Consider the following 12,047-nt stretch of genomic DNA (forward strand, 5'->3'; position numbering starts at 1 on the left):
AAACTTACAATATAATTGTCAACTGTTTTAAAAAAATGCTTTATTAAGTGTTTGCGTCTTATATACGCAAGTAGTGATACCCACTAATGGGCACTACTCGCTTCACATTGGTGAGCGGCTTGAAAAGCTTACGCCTGGCGATGAGTATGTCGCTGTGAACGATGTCGCTGCCACCGTTCGTAGAGGGCGAGTCCATGAAATGTGTGGCAGCAACACCCTTTGGTTTCAACAACACGGGCCGACAGCCGGCGAACTTAAAGCGTATGGTGCCAGCACAGTTGAGTTGAAGATTTGGTGTCGACAGCTCAGGAAAAGCTTCGCGCAATGTGGGCTTCGGTTTGATAGCCTTGCTAGGATCATCACCATGGCACATGGCGGCCGCCAATGTGCTCCACTCCAGACGTCTTACGCCTGGCTTGGCATATATTTTATAAGCGGCCGGTTTCGCTAGCAAATAGCGTTTCGTTACCTGTTTTTCGTAGGTCCCTGCAATGAATTAAAAATGTATTTTTTAAGACGCCAATTGAACACATGGGTGTAAAATTTACGGGCATAGTGGACCAGGAATGGCTGCAGCTTGTCTGCTCCCAAGCCATACTCCAGCCATTCATACAAATAAATATCATCGCGACCATTCAGAAAGATGGCAGCGGGCGCAAAATCCTGCCACAGACTCTCAGGTATATCGGCCACATTCAGCTTGTATATATAGGGTATAAATTCACGAAAAGCGTACTCGCCCAGGGCAAGCAGACCACGGACCGCTCGGCTAATATACTTGTAATCTAAAGAAGATAGTATAAATTTTATGTTTAAAGGAAATTTATTCGATAGAAGGGTCACCGCCATTGATGCATACCTCTTTCGCTGCACACCTCGCGACCCTCAAAGAAGCGCGCCAAACGTCGCTTTATGAGGAACAAACACTCGGACTGCAGATATCCACTCTGCGAGGCCAAGTGGCCAATGGTTTCGCATAACTCATCCACATAAGCGTTACCCACTGGGCTAGCAAAGAACGGGGAAAGCTGCTGCGTGTCCTGCTCCTGCTGCTCGACCTCATCGCTATCATCGTCCAGCTGCAGTTTGTAAATGGTTTGCTCCTCCTGAGATGAGGGGCCGGCGCCAGCAAAGTTCGCTTCCGATGTGGAGGGCGCTTGCTGTGGTTGCTGCTGTTGTTGAGGATCAATCGGCATGCCCTGATTCGAATACTGTTGTTCAGCTTGTGCTTCGTTGGTGAGATCGGATTCTATCTTAAGCTCATCCTCAATTTCCATTTTAACGTTTGTCAGCGCTGTCGGATTGGCGGCCTCCTGTGTGCACTGAGGTTTAAATTCCGGAACTTTTATGGTCTCATAGGGCGCCATAAGCTGACTGATGAGCACCTCTGCCAAATGAAAGTATTCTTGACGACAACCAATTTGGTTGGCATGTGGATTGTAGTTGCATGCACGTAAGAGTCGCCAACAGCGTTGACTCACGCCATCCTGTTGTCTAAAGGCCAGCAGTTGCATTATTTTGCCGACAATCACACGATAGCAGGCGCCCATTAGCGGTGTTTGGAAGGCGGACGCAATGGCCGTTGCCTGAGCCTTGACATCGCCAAAGATAGACGCTAAATTGCAGAATAGACAAATATTAATCGGAGACGGCTTAATCTTATCTATGTATATAATTCTTACCACTTACTAGACTCTGCAGAAACTGTTTTAGTTGATCTGCGTTTTTGTCCTCTACTGGACAAAAGCAGTGAAAGTCCGCACTATCGGGCATAGAGAGTAACACATCCTTTTGAAACTCCTCGCGTAGGTCGAAAATTTTGTCCGAGTAAAAGAAATAGCTGCCATCGTAGTCAATGCGATCCCAATCACTATCCATGGCGCCCAGCATGGGTGGAACATCCGCATCCTTTAACACTTCATTGACCAGATCATAGGTAACAATGCCACCCGAATGTCGCGATGATATTTTAACATTCTACAATTTCAGACAACAATCAATAAGCATGCAATAAACCAACAACATCTGTACTTATTTACACACATTTATGAGCTCCCACACTTTGTAGGAGGCGTCCTCTGCTAGACGTGCGCACACTTCCTGTGGCAGCTCCACATCCGTTTGATCATGCTGCTCCCAAAAGATCTTTATGCTGCGCGGGTCAAAGCCGGCATAGCTCTTGTGATGACTCTGCCAAACGTATGAATTCAAAAACAATTCAATTTTGTTTGTATTTTTCTCACCACTCTGCTGGAATTACTGGATGGCTCTACATTGTGACCACCGACTACGGCAAAGGATGCATCAAACAGATTGTAGGCGCCCAGACTGGTGGTCGGCGTGGTGGGCGTTGTCACCACATTAACATGTGTGGGCGTGGCAGGCAGACTAGCAATTGCAACACCGGCAGCTGAACTTTGTCTGCCAGTGTCTAGTTTGGTGGATTTGGAGCGAGATTTATTCGAGGCTTTCTTGCTCACTTTACTCAGGGATGACTTGCTAGACTCCTCCGAAGCCCCACCACCCGAGGTTTTCATTGCTTTTAGATAATAACAAACGTTTCTTAATACGCCGCGGTGGCGTCCTTACAGGTACAACATAAATAAGCGCTGCCAACGCGATTGTAATGCTTCATTCGAATAAGCTTAAGTTCAATTAAACTGCTGACTTTTTCTTTATTTAGTTTTATTATTATATTTTATTTTTATTCACTATCTTTTCTGCTTAGCTAATATTATTTTATTAGATTTATTTAAAAACTCTTCTTTTTTTGTAAAAAAGAGTAGGTTGATTATTCACAATTTTTAATTATAGTTAGCGTTCCAACGAAGCTTTTCAATACTATTCAAGAACTGAACAAAACGCAGAAAACTAATAAATAGGTTGATAAAATTGTAATGAATGAAATAAGTTGTAGTAACAGTAAAATAATTTTCTTACTGCACTACCAGACAGAACTAGGAATAACAGCGAGTTGGCAGCTCTCCCTCAGCTGTTGCTTCGCAGATAACAGTTAGAGTTGGATTTGTTGTTGTGTGGGTGGATTACTTTGATGCTGAATTTGTAAAAAATAGAGCGAAAGGACATGGCCGAGGCAGCCAACGTGCGTCAAAATCTCCAAAATGTGCCCTCGATATTTGAAATATCTGCAGCGGAAACCCTAGACAACTTAATATACCCAGCACTGAGCAAAGTATTTGATTACTTTGGTCTACGTTTGGACTTTAAGCTCTGGGGCCAATTGCATTTTCGTGAGGAATTTTCGCCGGTAGTCACTTGGGTACTTCAGTACCTGTATCTGCGCAAACGTGCATCCTCATTTGGGGAGAGCTTCTATGGCCTGCAGAGAACGGACACGAAGACAGGGGAACCCCTGACACGCCCACAGCAATTCAAATCGGCTACCCTTTTGACACTTTTGCCGTACATTGAGCGGAAACTGAAGGCTCGCAGTGCGCATCACGAGGAAACTTTTTCATGGGAGTCCCACCTAATCAAATTATTTCACATTTACAACGCGTCACGAGCGGTGCATACGTTTCTATACCTGATTAAATATTCTGCCAGCCATTCGCCCATTTTTCGTGCATTGCGTCTCACCCTGCGCTATCCCCGTGAGCCTCCCACAGAGGACAAATGGACGTACATATTTCTAAAAATGCTGGAAGTGCTTGCCTTCTTCCTGCAGTTCGTACAATGGTGGTACTCCAACGATCAACGACGGAAAGTGGGTGGTACGCTACAGAATCCGGAGCCCATGCCGGAGCGTCAGTTGCCGGATGAAGTGAAGAAGACTCTGCCCAAGCAGGGCGAATGCCCCGTGTGCCTGCTTAGAATACAGACGCCCACAGCCTGCGCGGTATCCGGCTACGTTTACTGTTGGAAATGCATTGTGACGTATTTGAAGGAGCATGGCTCCTGCCCAGTCACGGATTATCCCATAACTTTGGATGATTTGGTGCGCATTTATGAGACTTAAGTTTAAATATATATTTTGTTGTACCATTTACAAAGCTTGTCTATATTTCGCTCATAAAATAACCCATCTTGGGGCTATACATAAGGTAAACATGGTAGAAATCAAAGTAACAGGTCCAGGTGTAGCTCATCATAGTCCAGATGGTAACGTATTCGCACAACGAGAAAACGGAATAAGCTGCCGAAAAGAAAGAGGAGCTGTATATAAATGGATTATAATTTTTTGCTACTCATATACAAACCAAATGGCAAGCAAACTGCATTGTGTACGAAATACCAGAACCACATTATCAGTGTGCTGCAGAAGTAAGTGTAAACTAGTCTGGTTTTGACTTTAAACGACAGTTCCTCCATGGGTTCCATCATGTCACGATGGTAGTATTTGTAACATACAAACGTTGTGGCCATAAAAAGGCAACCTGATATCCAAATCAGGCCAGCAGCTAGCAAATGCACAGGCTCTTCCCCTCCAATCTGAGCCGTTTGCGATAACACAAGACTGCCCAAGGTCTCTAAAATGAGAAACCATACAGCCAGGTAGCCTATGCTGCGCACTGGACGCGCCAGCTTCCTCCGGAAATAGCTACAATAGAGTCTGATTGCCAGCAAACGAAAGGGAAAATGCAACCATGTAGCCACCCGCAAGCTCGTTTGTTGGGACTTGGCCACTGCCGATATGGACGGTATCACATTGATGACATTGCAATGTGTGTAGTTTGAATTCTCAAAGTCCGTCAGCAGAGTCATGATGAGGAAGTATGCCAATGCGATGTGTGGTATGGAAAAACCAATCAATAGCAGATGCGCGACTGATATGCGAAACAGCGAGGGTGAAGCCAATGTTTCATCCTTTGTATCTGTCGGCAGCAATTTAACTTTATTTCCAGAAACGCCCACCATCTCGAATTTGATAAGAAAAGTATTTAATACAATATTTGAAAATGTGTGCTCATAGCCAACTATTCTATTGCAAATAAAAAATGCTACTATTTGGTTTAAAATTAAGTAAACTTTGAGCTTAAGCTAATACCGCGTACATATATACAAATGAAGGAAGGATTGCTCGTGTTGCTAACTACAAATGCGATAAATAGATCCCATCCTTGGCATCCAGTACTACGTTTAGGCCATAAAAGTCCCAATAAGCTGTCATGTGGAAGCCCATATTAGTCAGCACCACAATATACTCAAAAAGCGCGAAGAAGGTGTAGACTGTGAAGCAAAGTTACCAAAAATTAACTCCCAGCTTTAGAAGAGATTATTATGAATAGATTTACCGCCCGTTTCGCAACGATTATTGTGCCGCACAAAGCAGTAACCGGCCAATCCAAATGCGATCACATTGATGAAGAACAGGTTTCGCTTGAATCGCAACGACTTCTCCTCACGCGGCATCAAATTCATCTTGCGCGCATTCCTATTTAACAGATACGAGATCAGCATGTAGCACTCACTGCAGGCTATGAACACAACAAACGAGTTCCGGTGTATCTCGTAGTTGTCAGCCGATGTCCATAGCGAGAGGCAGAAGAGTGCGAAATTCTCGATAATGTTTAAAGTGCAGGCCAAGATGCCAAACATACGGCGGTTGCGTTTGATGTGATCCCTGTAATATCCTAGATACATTTTCGCCACTGACAGACGCAGCGGTAGATGCAGAAAGATGGCCAACCGCCAAACAGTCTTCTGTGGCTCATAGTTTCCAATTGCGGCCGAAACCGAGGGCAAGTAGTTGGAGACGTCACAGTGCGTGAATGTGGAGCGCACAAAATCAAACGTCAGCGACCAGATGACACAAAAAAAGAAGGCACCCAGTGGCAGAATCAGAGCAGTCACAGCCAGCTTGGCGAATGGCAGACGTAGCAGCACCCGCGACTTGGAATCGTTGAGGGGCAGCATGATGGCGAGGGAGACGGAGCCGGGATTCAGTCGATGCGTCTACTGCTCATTCTTCACACGCGCTCAATTCCACGCTTAAGCCCAATTAATAAAAGTAACTGTAACCACTTAACCTTAGCCTGACGCGTTTACGTTGCATTGTAAACAAATGCAGCGACTAGTGTTGGCAAACGTGTAACGGTGCTGATTTGATGAGCGTCGAAGTGAACGGTCACATTGAGCTTGCGTTTTGTTTGTTGCACGCGCAAAATTTTTGTGCGATTTCACTACGTGTTTTGTGAAGGTAGGCTGTCTGACATTTCGCATCATGGACATCCTGCTGGCCAATGTGAACCACCTGCAGTTCAAGGCGGAGCGCGACCTCATCGAACAGGTTGGCGCCATTCCCCTGCCGTTCTATGGCATGGACAAATCAATCGCCGCCGTGTGCAATTTCATCACAAAGAACGGCACGGAGTGCGACAAGGGCAGTGCCTGCCCGTTCCGACACATTCGCGGCGATCGCACCATCGTCTGCAAGCACTGGTTGCGTGGCCTCTGCAAGAAGGGCGACCAGTGCGAGTTCCTGCACGAGTACGATATGACCAAAATGCCGGAGTGTTACTTTTACTCGCGCTTCAATGCCTGCCACAACAAGGAGTGCCCCTTCCTGCACATCGATCCGCAGAGCAAGGTGAAGGACTGTCCCTGGTACAAACGTGGCTTCTGTCGTCATGGTCCCAACTGCCGGCATCAGCATTTGCGACGTGTGCTCTGCATGAACTATCTGGCCGGCTTTTGCCCGGAGGGGCCCAATTGCAAGCACATGCATCCGCGCTTCGAACTGCCACCCCTGGCCGAACTGAGCAAGGACCACAAGAAACAGCCCACCTGCCATTGCTGCGGCGAAGTGGGCCACAAAGCCAACTCGTGCAAACAGTATGTTGGTAATCTGGAGCATCGCAACAATATGGAGCAGGGCGGCGAGGGCAACGATGATGGTGCGCCCAATCACCAGGGACCGCCGCCTTACATTAAGGTACCCACACCGCTGGAGGAGATCACCTGCTACAAATGCGGCCACAAGGGCCACTATGCCAACAAGTGTCCCAAGGGCCACTTGGCGTTCCTCTCCAACCAACATAGTCATAAATAGTAGCTGTGGAATACACACATGTAGATATAAGGGTCTAGTTACTAGTACAGTATAAATCTTCCAGCATTTGAAAATAAAAAGCTGAAACACAAAAAAAATAAGTGGCGTGTAGACATTGGCCGCAGGTATCGAAAGGGCATTTGTACTCGATAACGTCTGCCACTGTGCTGCTTTAATAGTTACCGTACTTGTACTCAGCAGTTCTTGCTGCGCAGGCAAAACATTTGTGAAAAGTTGTGAAAACTAAATATATCATCGAATTCGGGCGTTTCGGGCAAATAATCAAATATTGTGGCTATTAAAATTATTCAAACATCGAAAAAATTTCAAACAAAATTTACCGTCGAACAGTAAACAAGCAAAAAGTAAAACGCAATCCACACAACAATGACGATCTTAGGCAAACTGACAGGTGAAAAAAAGGACCTAGACAAGCTGCCTTTGCACCTGAACGATGAAGCCATGATGCATCATGGCTCGCTAATCAGTGTAAGTTGGGACTAAAGCAGGAAATGTGAGACTGTAGAAAAATTTTGCACAATTGTTTTCATTTTGCGCAATCGTGTTTGTCCTTGTTAGCCTTGTCACTTTCCCTTGAGCCTTGCCTTCAGAGCGCCCAAGCGCGAGTTTCGTTTTCGTTTGTACACGCACACACACGTATGGGTATGTATGTGTGAACGTCTCTGTGCACGACAGCATTGCATATTTATTGATTTTTCAATGCTGGAATTCCCAATGTCCTTGCACTCTTTCCTTTGCTCTTGTGCTAATACGGGGCGCGCACGAACCTTTTGCATTGACAATTGACGCAAAGGCTGCCCAACCCCTACCACTTGCCCTGCCCCCTGCCCTTGTGTTGCAAAGCGACATGCCCCCATTACGTATTTTCATTCACTTGTTTGGTTTTTCCACCCCCTCCCAAAGCAATTTTCCTTTATTGCTTCGTTAGTGTAGCCAAATGTGGTCCTGTTGATTCCAAGACGTGTATGTGTTCATGCCTGTTTGGCCTTGAACCTCAAGTGTATATGTGTATGTGGTACATACTCGCAAGTGGCTTGGTTTTTATCTTTTTGATTTTATTAATTGCACCTGTGTGGCTTTTCTTTTATATGGGCCCTTTGTATCTCTTTTGAGTTTTATTGATTTGTATTCATATTTCTATATGTCGCATGAGGAAAGTATTTTTGTCAAGCCAGCACTTGAAATGCGCATTTCATCAAAGCTTGGAAAATTTTCTGCACTTTGCACACAGCGATAAAAAATTTAAATACATACATACATACATGCATGCATTTAAGGTAGTCTATGTATGCGTATATAACGTACATATGTATGCCTCTGTAAATACAGTATGTCAGCTAAATCGCATTTCATGGTATAGTATACGTTCATATGTATATCTTACGCCCATTGCGTGCTTAAACGCAGCTTTCTAGATCAGCTTTTAAAGTTCAGTTAATTATCATTAATTTAAATCTTGTGCCAGCAGCCAAATGGCTTACAACTAGAACTGAAAACTCCCTTCCAACAGCCCCTTTATCTAGCAAATTATCGAAATGGCACTGTTTTGGAAACGCTTTTGAACACAACGAGGTCTTATCAATTAGTCATAATATTTACGAGTCCAATAACTGTTGTTTACCGATGTGTACATTCTATATACATACATACATACATATGAATATAAATGTATACACATTGTATATGTACACGATTGAGTTGAACGTTTTTTACCTTTGTACCTTCTTACACCTTTACTTTTGCAGCCAAAGATTGCTTACAGCGATGCCGATACAGAGTCTATGGTCTTCAACCGTCCGCAATACCATTGCGTGAAGTCGTTTTTGCTGTTCCTCATTGCCATCATTGTGATGATGATGGGCGTTTTGGGTGGCTGGACGCTGTACAGGATGTACACGCCGGCCCATTCCGGCATGCATTATCATGCATTATGCGACATTCCCTATGCCGAGGACTCGACCGAAATGCCGCGTTTCTATGCCCGCAACGATGATGCCTTCTCTCTAAACTGGCGCTCACTTCTGCCCCAGTTGACGGGCAGCAGTAACTCCGGAAACATGCCATTCGAATCCATAGTCGATGATAATTACTTCCGCGAAGAAATCGAGCTGGATAGCAGCGATGATGATAGCTATGCCAAAATCGATGTGCCCGACTTCAAGGACGGACGACGTGGTCGCTTTATGCACGACTTCAAGGAGAATCAGTCGGCCATTATTGATACCACGAACAATCGTTGCTTTATCATGCCTCTGGATCGGGATACGACTTTGCCGCCCAGCAGCATTGTGGATTTGGTGCAGAAAATGGGCTCAGGCTATTACAACATCGATACGGAACGCGTGCGTCGCAATATGCGTGTTATTACGCCAAGGATCACCGATCTGTCCCTCATCTCGGAGCGCATTGCCAACGAATGCTACGACATGAAAGTCTACATGATGGAGCGCTTCGTTTCGGGAGGTAAGCAAAGTATTCTACGAGTATTTCCCAATAAGGTTTTAATTGTTTTCTTTGTCTTTTACAGTTGCCAAGCGCTCAGCTGAGCCACTGCCCGACTCTGGAAAGTTCGCCGAGTTCATGGGCAAGGGTGTCATCGAGTATGATATTGCCAATATCGCTGAGGTGGCGGCCTACGAGGCCCAGGCAGCCTAAGTTATTCCGTTAGTGCTTGCCGCAAAAATGTTTTAAACGTATTTATTATATAAACAGCGAAATACAAATGAAGGAACTTGTATTTGATATATCTAAATGAAAATCATTATCTGTAAGCTGCACTCCTCCTCATTTTGTAGTCTGTAGCCAGCCAGAGCAGCAATAATTGCTATAAATCGAGTTCATGTAGCATATCCTAAGCTGACAACGTAATTTGTTTACTTATCAAATATTCTGTACATCAATTTTTTGTGTAAATCATTGGCCAAACCGAAAACAAAACATTAAAACATAAATCCTAGTAAGAGATGAAAATATTGTACCTAGAAAGCAAATCAATGCGATGAAGAAATTGTGACAAATACATACGTGCGTAGAATGTGCAAAAGGAGAAATGTTTTAAAGATGCAGTTAATAAATCATTGTGCAGCCTAACAGAGCCCTACAGCAAACTTTCTGTATAGCAATAAGATTAAAAGATTACTGGTAAATCCTCTCCCTTTAACAAACAACCAGACATACATACATGGACAAAATGCATTCTATTCCAAGTACATACATATTTTATATATACGCTCTTTAATAAACTATCCAAAATACATATGTAAGAACAAAAATATGTATAGATCAAAATTACAAATCTATTTACATATAAACAAATCACAAAACCAAACTATCAAAGACAAATGGAACCCATAATTTAATCTAAATGTTCTTTAAAAAAATTAAATGTATTTAACGCGAATTTGTGATCTTAAAACAAGTGCAACATTTATTAATTATTATGGAGAACAAACATTCGTATTATCAATGGATTATAAACTATATGTATGGCCTGCAGAGGGCCACTGTGTGATCCACACCGTAAGATACTTTAATCGCCTTCCCATTAATAGCCGTCTTGAAGGGGAAGAACTGGTCCTTTTTATGTCCTAATCCCAGATGCCCGAATCGATTCTTGCCCCACATAAATAGATCACCATCGGAGTTTACAGCGCCCATATGGAAGACGCCACACCCAATGGAAACAACTGTCGTGGCATTGCTGAAGTCGTTGCGTCCGAAAAGGGGTGGCAGCAGATGCTGTGGCTTTGATGTCTGCTCCACAAACGGACCAAAGCCAAGAATCCCATAGCCCCAGGTATAAACTAATCCTTCAGTATTTAGAGCCATGCAAAAGGATCCACCGGCTGCCACACTCTTGATTTTCCCAATGCCTTTTGTCAGCGTCAAAGCACGTGGCGTATTTATTTGGGTTTGGGCGTTTTCCGAATCATCCAGCTGTCCATACTCCGAATTTCCCCAACCAAAGACATCGCCACCCTCATTTAAGGCCAAAACACAATCCGAAGCGCATGCCAAATGCACAATGCGCTCCTTTTCTATATCGCCAGCTATGCGGGTTATTTTTCCCGCTGTGTGATAGTTGCCCTGACCCGTCTGGCCATCAGCGCCCCAGCCACAGGTATAGACGCGTCCCAGCTTCGTTAGGAACATGGTATGGTCCTGACCGCATTCGACGCTCACAATTTCATCGTCCTCGCCGCAAATGTCCGCCTGTGAAATTCTGTGTACCAGCGCACTGCCACTGTAGCGCTCCTCATCGATAATCGATCGGCCGCACTGACCATAGGAATTGTTGCCTAAAGTAAAGACCGTGCCATTACGGGTGACTACAACGAGATGTGCCCGTCCAGCTGACATGCTGAGAACCTGCATATCGTCGTCAGTTTCGCCATTCTCACGCGGCAAACGTATGGCTGTAGGATATATGATGACATCCAGATTGGCGGGATCTTTGGGATTGCCTTTCACTTGAAAGCCCAGCTGAGAATCTGTGTTCAGACCACAGCCGAACAGCGTCTCGCCGTCTGAACGTTGCACTGCGTACGCTGTAAAGCCATACCCCGTGGCCACATCGCTTATATCTGTGTTATCTGAGAACTGAAGTCTGGTCGGATGATGAACCATTTCCGTGTACCGTTCCTTGGCCTTTTTGACATCGGTCTGCAGTCCCAGTGCACCGGTTTCTTGAAAGCCCCACACATACACGCGATGTCCCGCTTTCTTCGACAACTTGGGTTCATAGTCTGTATTGTAAAAGAGTTTATATAAAATTATAGTTTGAAAAATCGTTCGAAACTTGCCTTTGATTTTTTTTGTGTCCTGTAACAAAACGCTGCGTTTGGCCTTTGCTGTATACTGACGCGTCAGTTGTGGGATCGCCGCGACGTTCCGCACGGTTTTTAACATTGTTTTTATTTATTTTTCTTTTCAAATAAATTTCAGTTAATTGCAGGTCCCACACTCTGACCAAAACAAAAATCATTCCCAATAACACGCGTGAGTCCCCAGTACT

At 44.6% G+C, this 12,047-nt stretch overlaps 7 protein-coding genes across 8 annotated transcripts; 3 read left to right on the forward strand and 4 right to left on the reverse strand.

Annotated features, from left to right (window-relative positions):
• Positions 1 to 43: 43 nt before the first annotated feature.
• Positions 44 to 2,574, reverse strand: LOC115631539. 2 transcript variants are annotated; one of them, XM_030528312.1, is made up of 6 exons: positions 2,247 to 2,574; positions 2,044 to 2,190; positions 1,683 to 1,977; positions 860 to 1,615; positions 549 to 785; positions 44 to 486 (listed from the first exon to the last, which is right to left on the reverse strand). In XM_030528312.1, exons 1-6 carry the CDS (start codon positions 2,535 to 2,537, stop codon positions 59 to 61), a joined length of 2,154 nt encoding a protein of 717 aa, XP_030384172.1. In that variant the 5' UTR covers positions 2,538 to 2,574; the 3' UTR covers positions 44 to 58. The 2 variants fall into 2 exon arrangements, with proteins under 2 accessions (XP_030384172.1, XP_030384171.1); XM_030528311.1 differs by having other exon boundaries at positions 2,244 to 2,574.
• Positions 2,575 to 3,028: 454 nt separating this feature from the next.
• Positions 3,029 to 4,013, forward strand: LOC115631158 (peroxisome assembly protein 12). Its single transcript, XM_030527834.1, has one exon. It carries the CDS (start codon positions 3,086 to 3,088, stop codon positions 3,977 to 3,979), a length of 894 nt encoding a protein of 297 aa, XP_030383694.1. The 5' UTR covers positions 3,029 to 3,085; the 3' UTR covers positions 3,980 to 4,013.
• Positions 3,976 to 5,014, reverse strand: LOC115631159 (post-GPI attachment to proteins factor 2). Its single transcript, XM_030527835.1, has 2 exons — positions 4,221 to 5,014; positions 3,976 to 4,156 (listed from the first exon to the last, which is right to left on the reverse strand). Exons 1-2 carry the CDS (start codon positions 4,876 to 4,878, stop codon positions 4,020 to 4,022), a joined length of 795 nt encoding a protein of 264 aa, XP_030383695.1. The 5' UTR covers positions 4,879 to 5,014; the 3' UTR covers positions 3,976 to 4,019.
• Positions 4,913 to 5,992, reverse strand: LOC115631160 (post-GPI attachment to proteins factor 2). The gene is made up of 2 exons (XM_030527836.1): positions 5,256 to 5,992; positions 4,913 to 5,190 (listed from the first exon to the last, which is right to left on the reverse strand). Exons 1-2 carry the CDS (start codon positions 5,875 to 5,877, stop codon positions 5,054 to 5,056), a joined length of 759 nt encoding a protein of 252 aa, XP_030383696.1. The 5' UTR covers positions 5,878 to 5,992; the 3' UTR covers positions 4,913 to 5,053.
• Positions 5,993 to 6,170: 178 nt separating this feature from the next.
• On the forward strand, positions 6,171 to 7,083 carry LOC115631056 (cleavage and polyadenylation specificity factor subunit 4). The gene has a single exon (XM_030527692.1). The coding sequence runs from the start codon at positions 6,185 to 6,187 to the stop codon at positions 7,010 to 7,012; it is 828 nt and encodes a 275-aa protein (XP_030383552.1). The 5' UTR covers positions 6,171 to 6,184; the 3' UTR covers positions 7,013 to 7,083.
• A 174-nt stretch (positions 7,084 to 7,257) lies between these two features.
• LOC115631055 (integral membrane protein 2B) lies at positions 7,258 to 10,092 on the forward strand. The gene is made up of 3 exons (XM_030527691.1): positions 7,258 to 7,501; positions 8,779 to 9,496; positions 9,561 to 10,092. The coding sequence occupies exons 1-3, from the start codon at positions 7,400 to 7,402 to the stop codon at positions 9,686 to 9,688; spliced, it is 948 nt and encodes a 315-aa protein (XP_030383551.1). The 5' UTR covers positions 7,258 to 7,399; the 3' UTR covers positions 9,689 to 10,092.
• Positions 10,093 to 10,433: 341 nt separating this feature from the next.
• LOC115631054 (RCC1-like G exchanging factor-like protein) lies at positions 10,434 to 11,996 on the reverse strand. Its single transcript, XM_030527690.1, has 2 exons — positions 11,836 to 11,996; positions 10,434 to 11,778 (listed from the first exon to the last, which is right to left on the reverse strand). Exons 1-2 carry the CDS (start codon positions 11,939 to 11,941, stop codon positions 10,511 to 10,513), a joined length of 1,374 nt encoding a protein of 457 aa, XP_030383550.1. The 5' UTR covers positions 11,942 to 11,996; the 3' UTR covers positions 10,434 to 10,510.
• Between the last annotated feature and the right edge of the window lie 51 nt (positions 11,997 to 12,047).

This window comes from Scaptodrosophila lebanonensis, unplaced genomic scaffold (genome assembly GCF_003285725.1).
Source record: "Scaptodrosophila lebanonensis strain 11010-0011.00,11010-0021.00 unplaced genomic scaffold, SlebRS2 tig00001412-arrow-pilon, whole genome shotgun sequence".
Taxonomy (NCBI): domain Eukaryota; kingdom Metazoa; phylum Arthropoda; class Insecta; order Diptera; family Drosophilidae; genus Scaptodrosophila; species Scaptodrosophila lebanonensis.

Bases quoted from the DNA above. Each gene is read 5' to 3' on its own strand.
- LOC115631539 (XM_030528311.1), bottom strand. From the start codon at position 2,537: ATGAAAACCTCGGGTGGTGGGGCTTCGGAGGAGTCTAGCAAGTCATCC. The intron at 1,616-1,682 runs GTAAGAATTATA...TCTGCAATTTAG, and splicing joins TCTGCAGAGTCTAGTAAGTG to CGTCTATCTTTGGCGATGTC. The intron at 487-548 runs GTAAATTTTACA...AATTCATTGCAG, and splicing joins ATTCCTGGTCCACTATGCCC to GGACCTACGAAAAACAGGTA.
- LOC115631158 (XM_030527834.1), top strand. From the start codon at position 3,086: ATGGCCGAGGCAGCCAACGTGCGTCAAAATCTCCAAAATGTGCCCTCG.
- LOC115631159 (XM_030527835.1), bottom strand. From the start codon at position 4,878: ATGGTGGGCGTTTCTGGAAATAAAGTTAAATTGCTGCCGACAGATACA. The intron at 4,157-4,220 runs GTTTGTATATGA...TCTTTTCGGCAG, and splicing joins TGCAGTTTGCTTGCCATTTG to CTTATTCCGTTTTCTCGTTG.
- LOC115631160 (XM_030527836.1), bottom strand. From the start codon at position 5,877: ATGCTGCCCCTCAACGATTCCAAGTCGCGGGTGCTGCTACGTCTGCCA. The intron at 5,191-5,255 runs GTAAATCTATTC...TTTGCTTCACAG, and splicing joins TAATCGTTGCGAAACGGGCG to TCTACACCTTCTTCGCGCTT.
- LOC115631056 (XM_030527692.1), top strand. From the start codon at position 6,185: ATGGACATCCTGCTGGCCAATGTGAACCACCTGCAGTTCAAGGCGGAG.
- LOC115631055 (XM_030527691.1), top strand. From the start codon at position 7,400: ATGACGATCTTAGGCAAACTGACAGGTGAAAAAAAGGACCTAGACAAG. The intron at 7,502-8,778 runs GTAAGTTGGGAC...TTACTTTTGCAG, and splicing joins ATCATGGCTCGCTAATCAGT to CCAAAGATTGCTTACAGCGA. The intron at 9,497-9,560 runs GTAAGCAAAGTA...TGTCTTTTACAG, and splicing joins GGAGCGCTTCGTTTCGGGAG to TTGCCAAGCGCTCAGCTGAG.
- LOC115631054 (XM_030527690.1), bottom strand. From the start codon at position 11,941: ATGTTAAAAACCGTGCGGAACGTCGCGGCGATCCCACAACTGACGCGT. The intron at 11,779-11,835 runs GCAAGTTTCGAA...TTTACAATACAG, and splicing joins GGACACAAAAAAAATCAAAG to ACTATGAACCCAAGTTGTCG.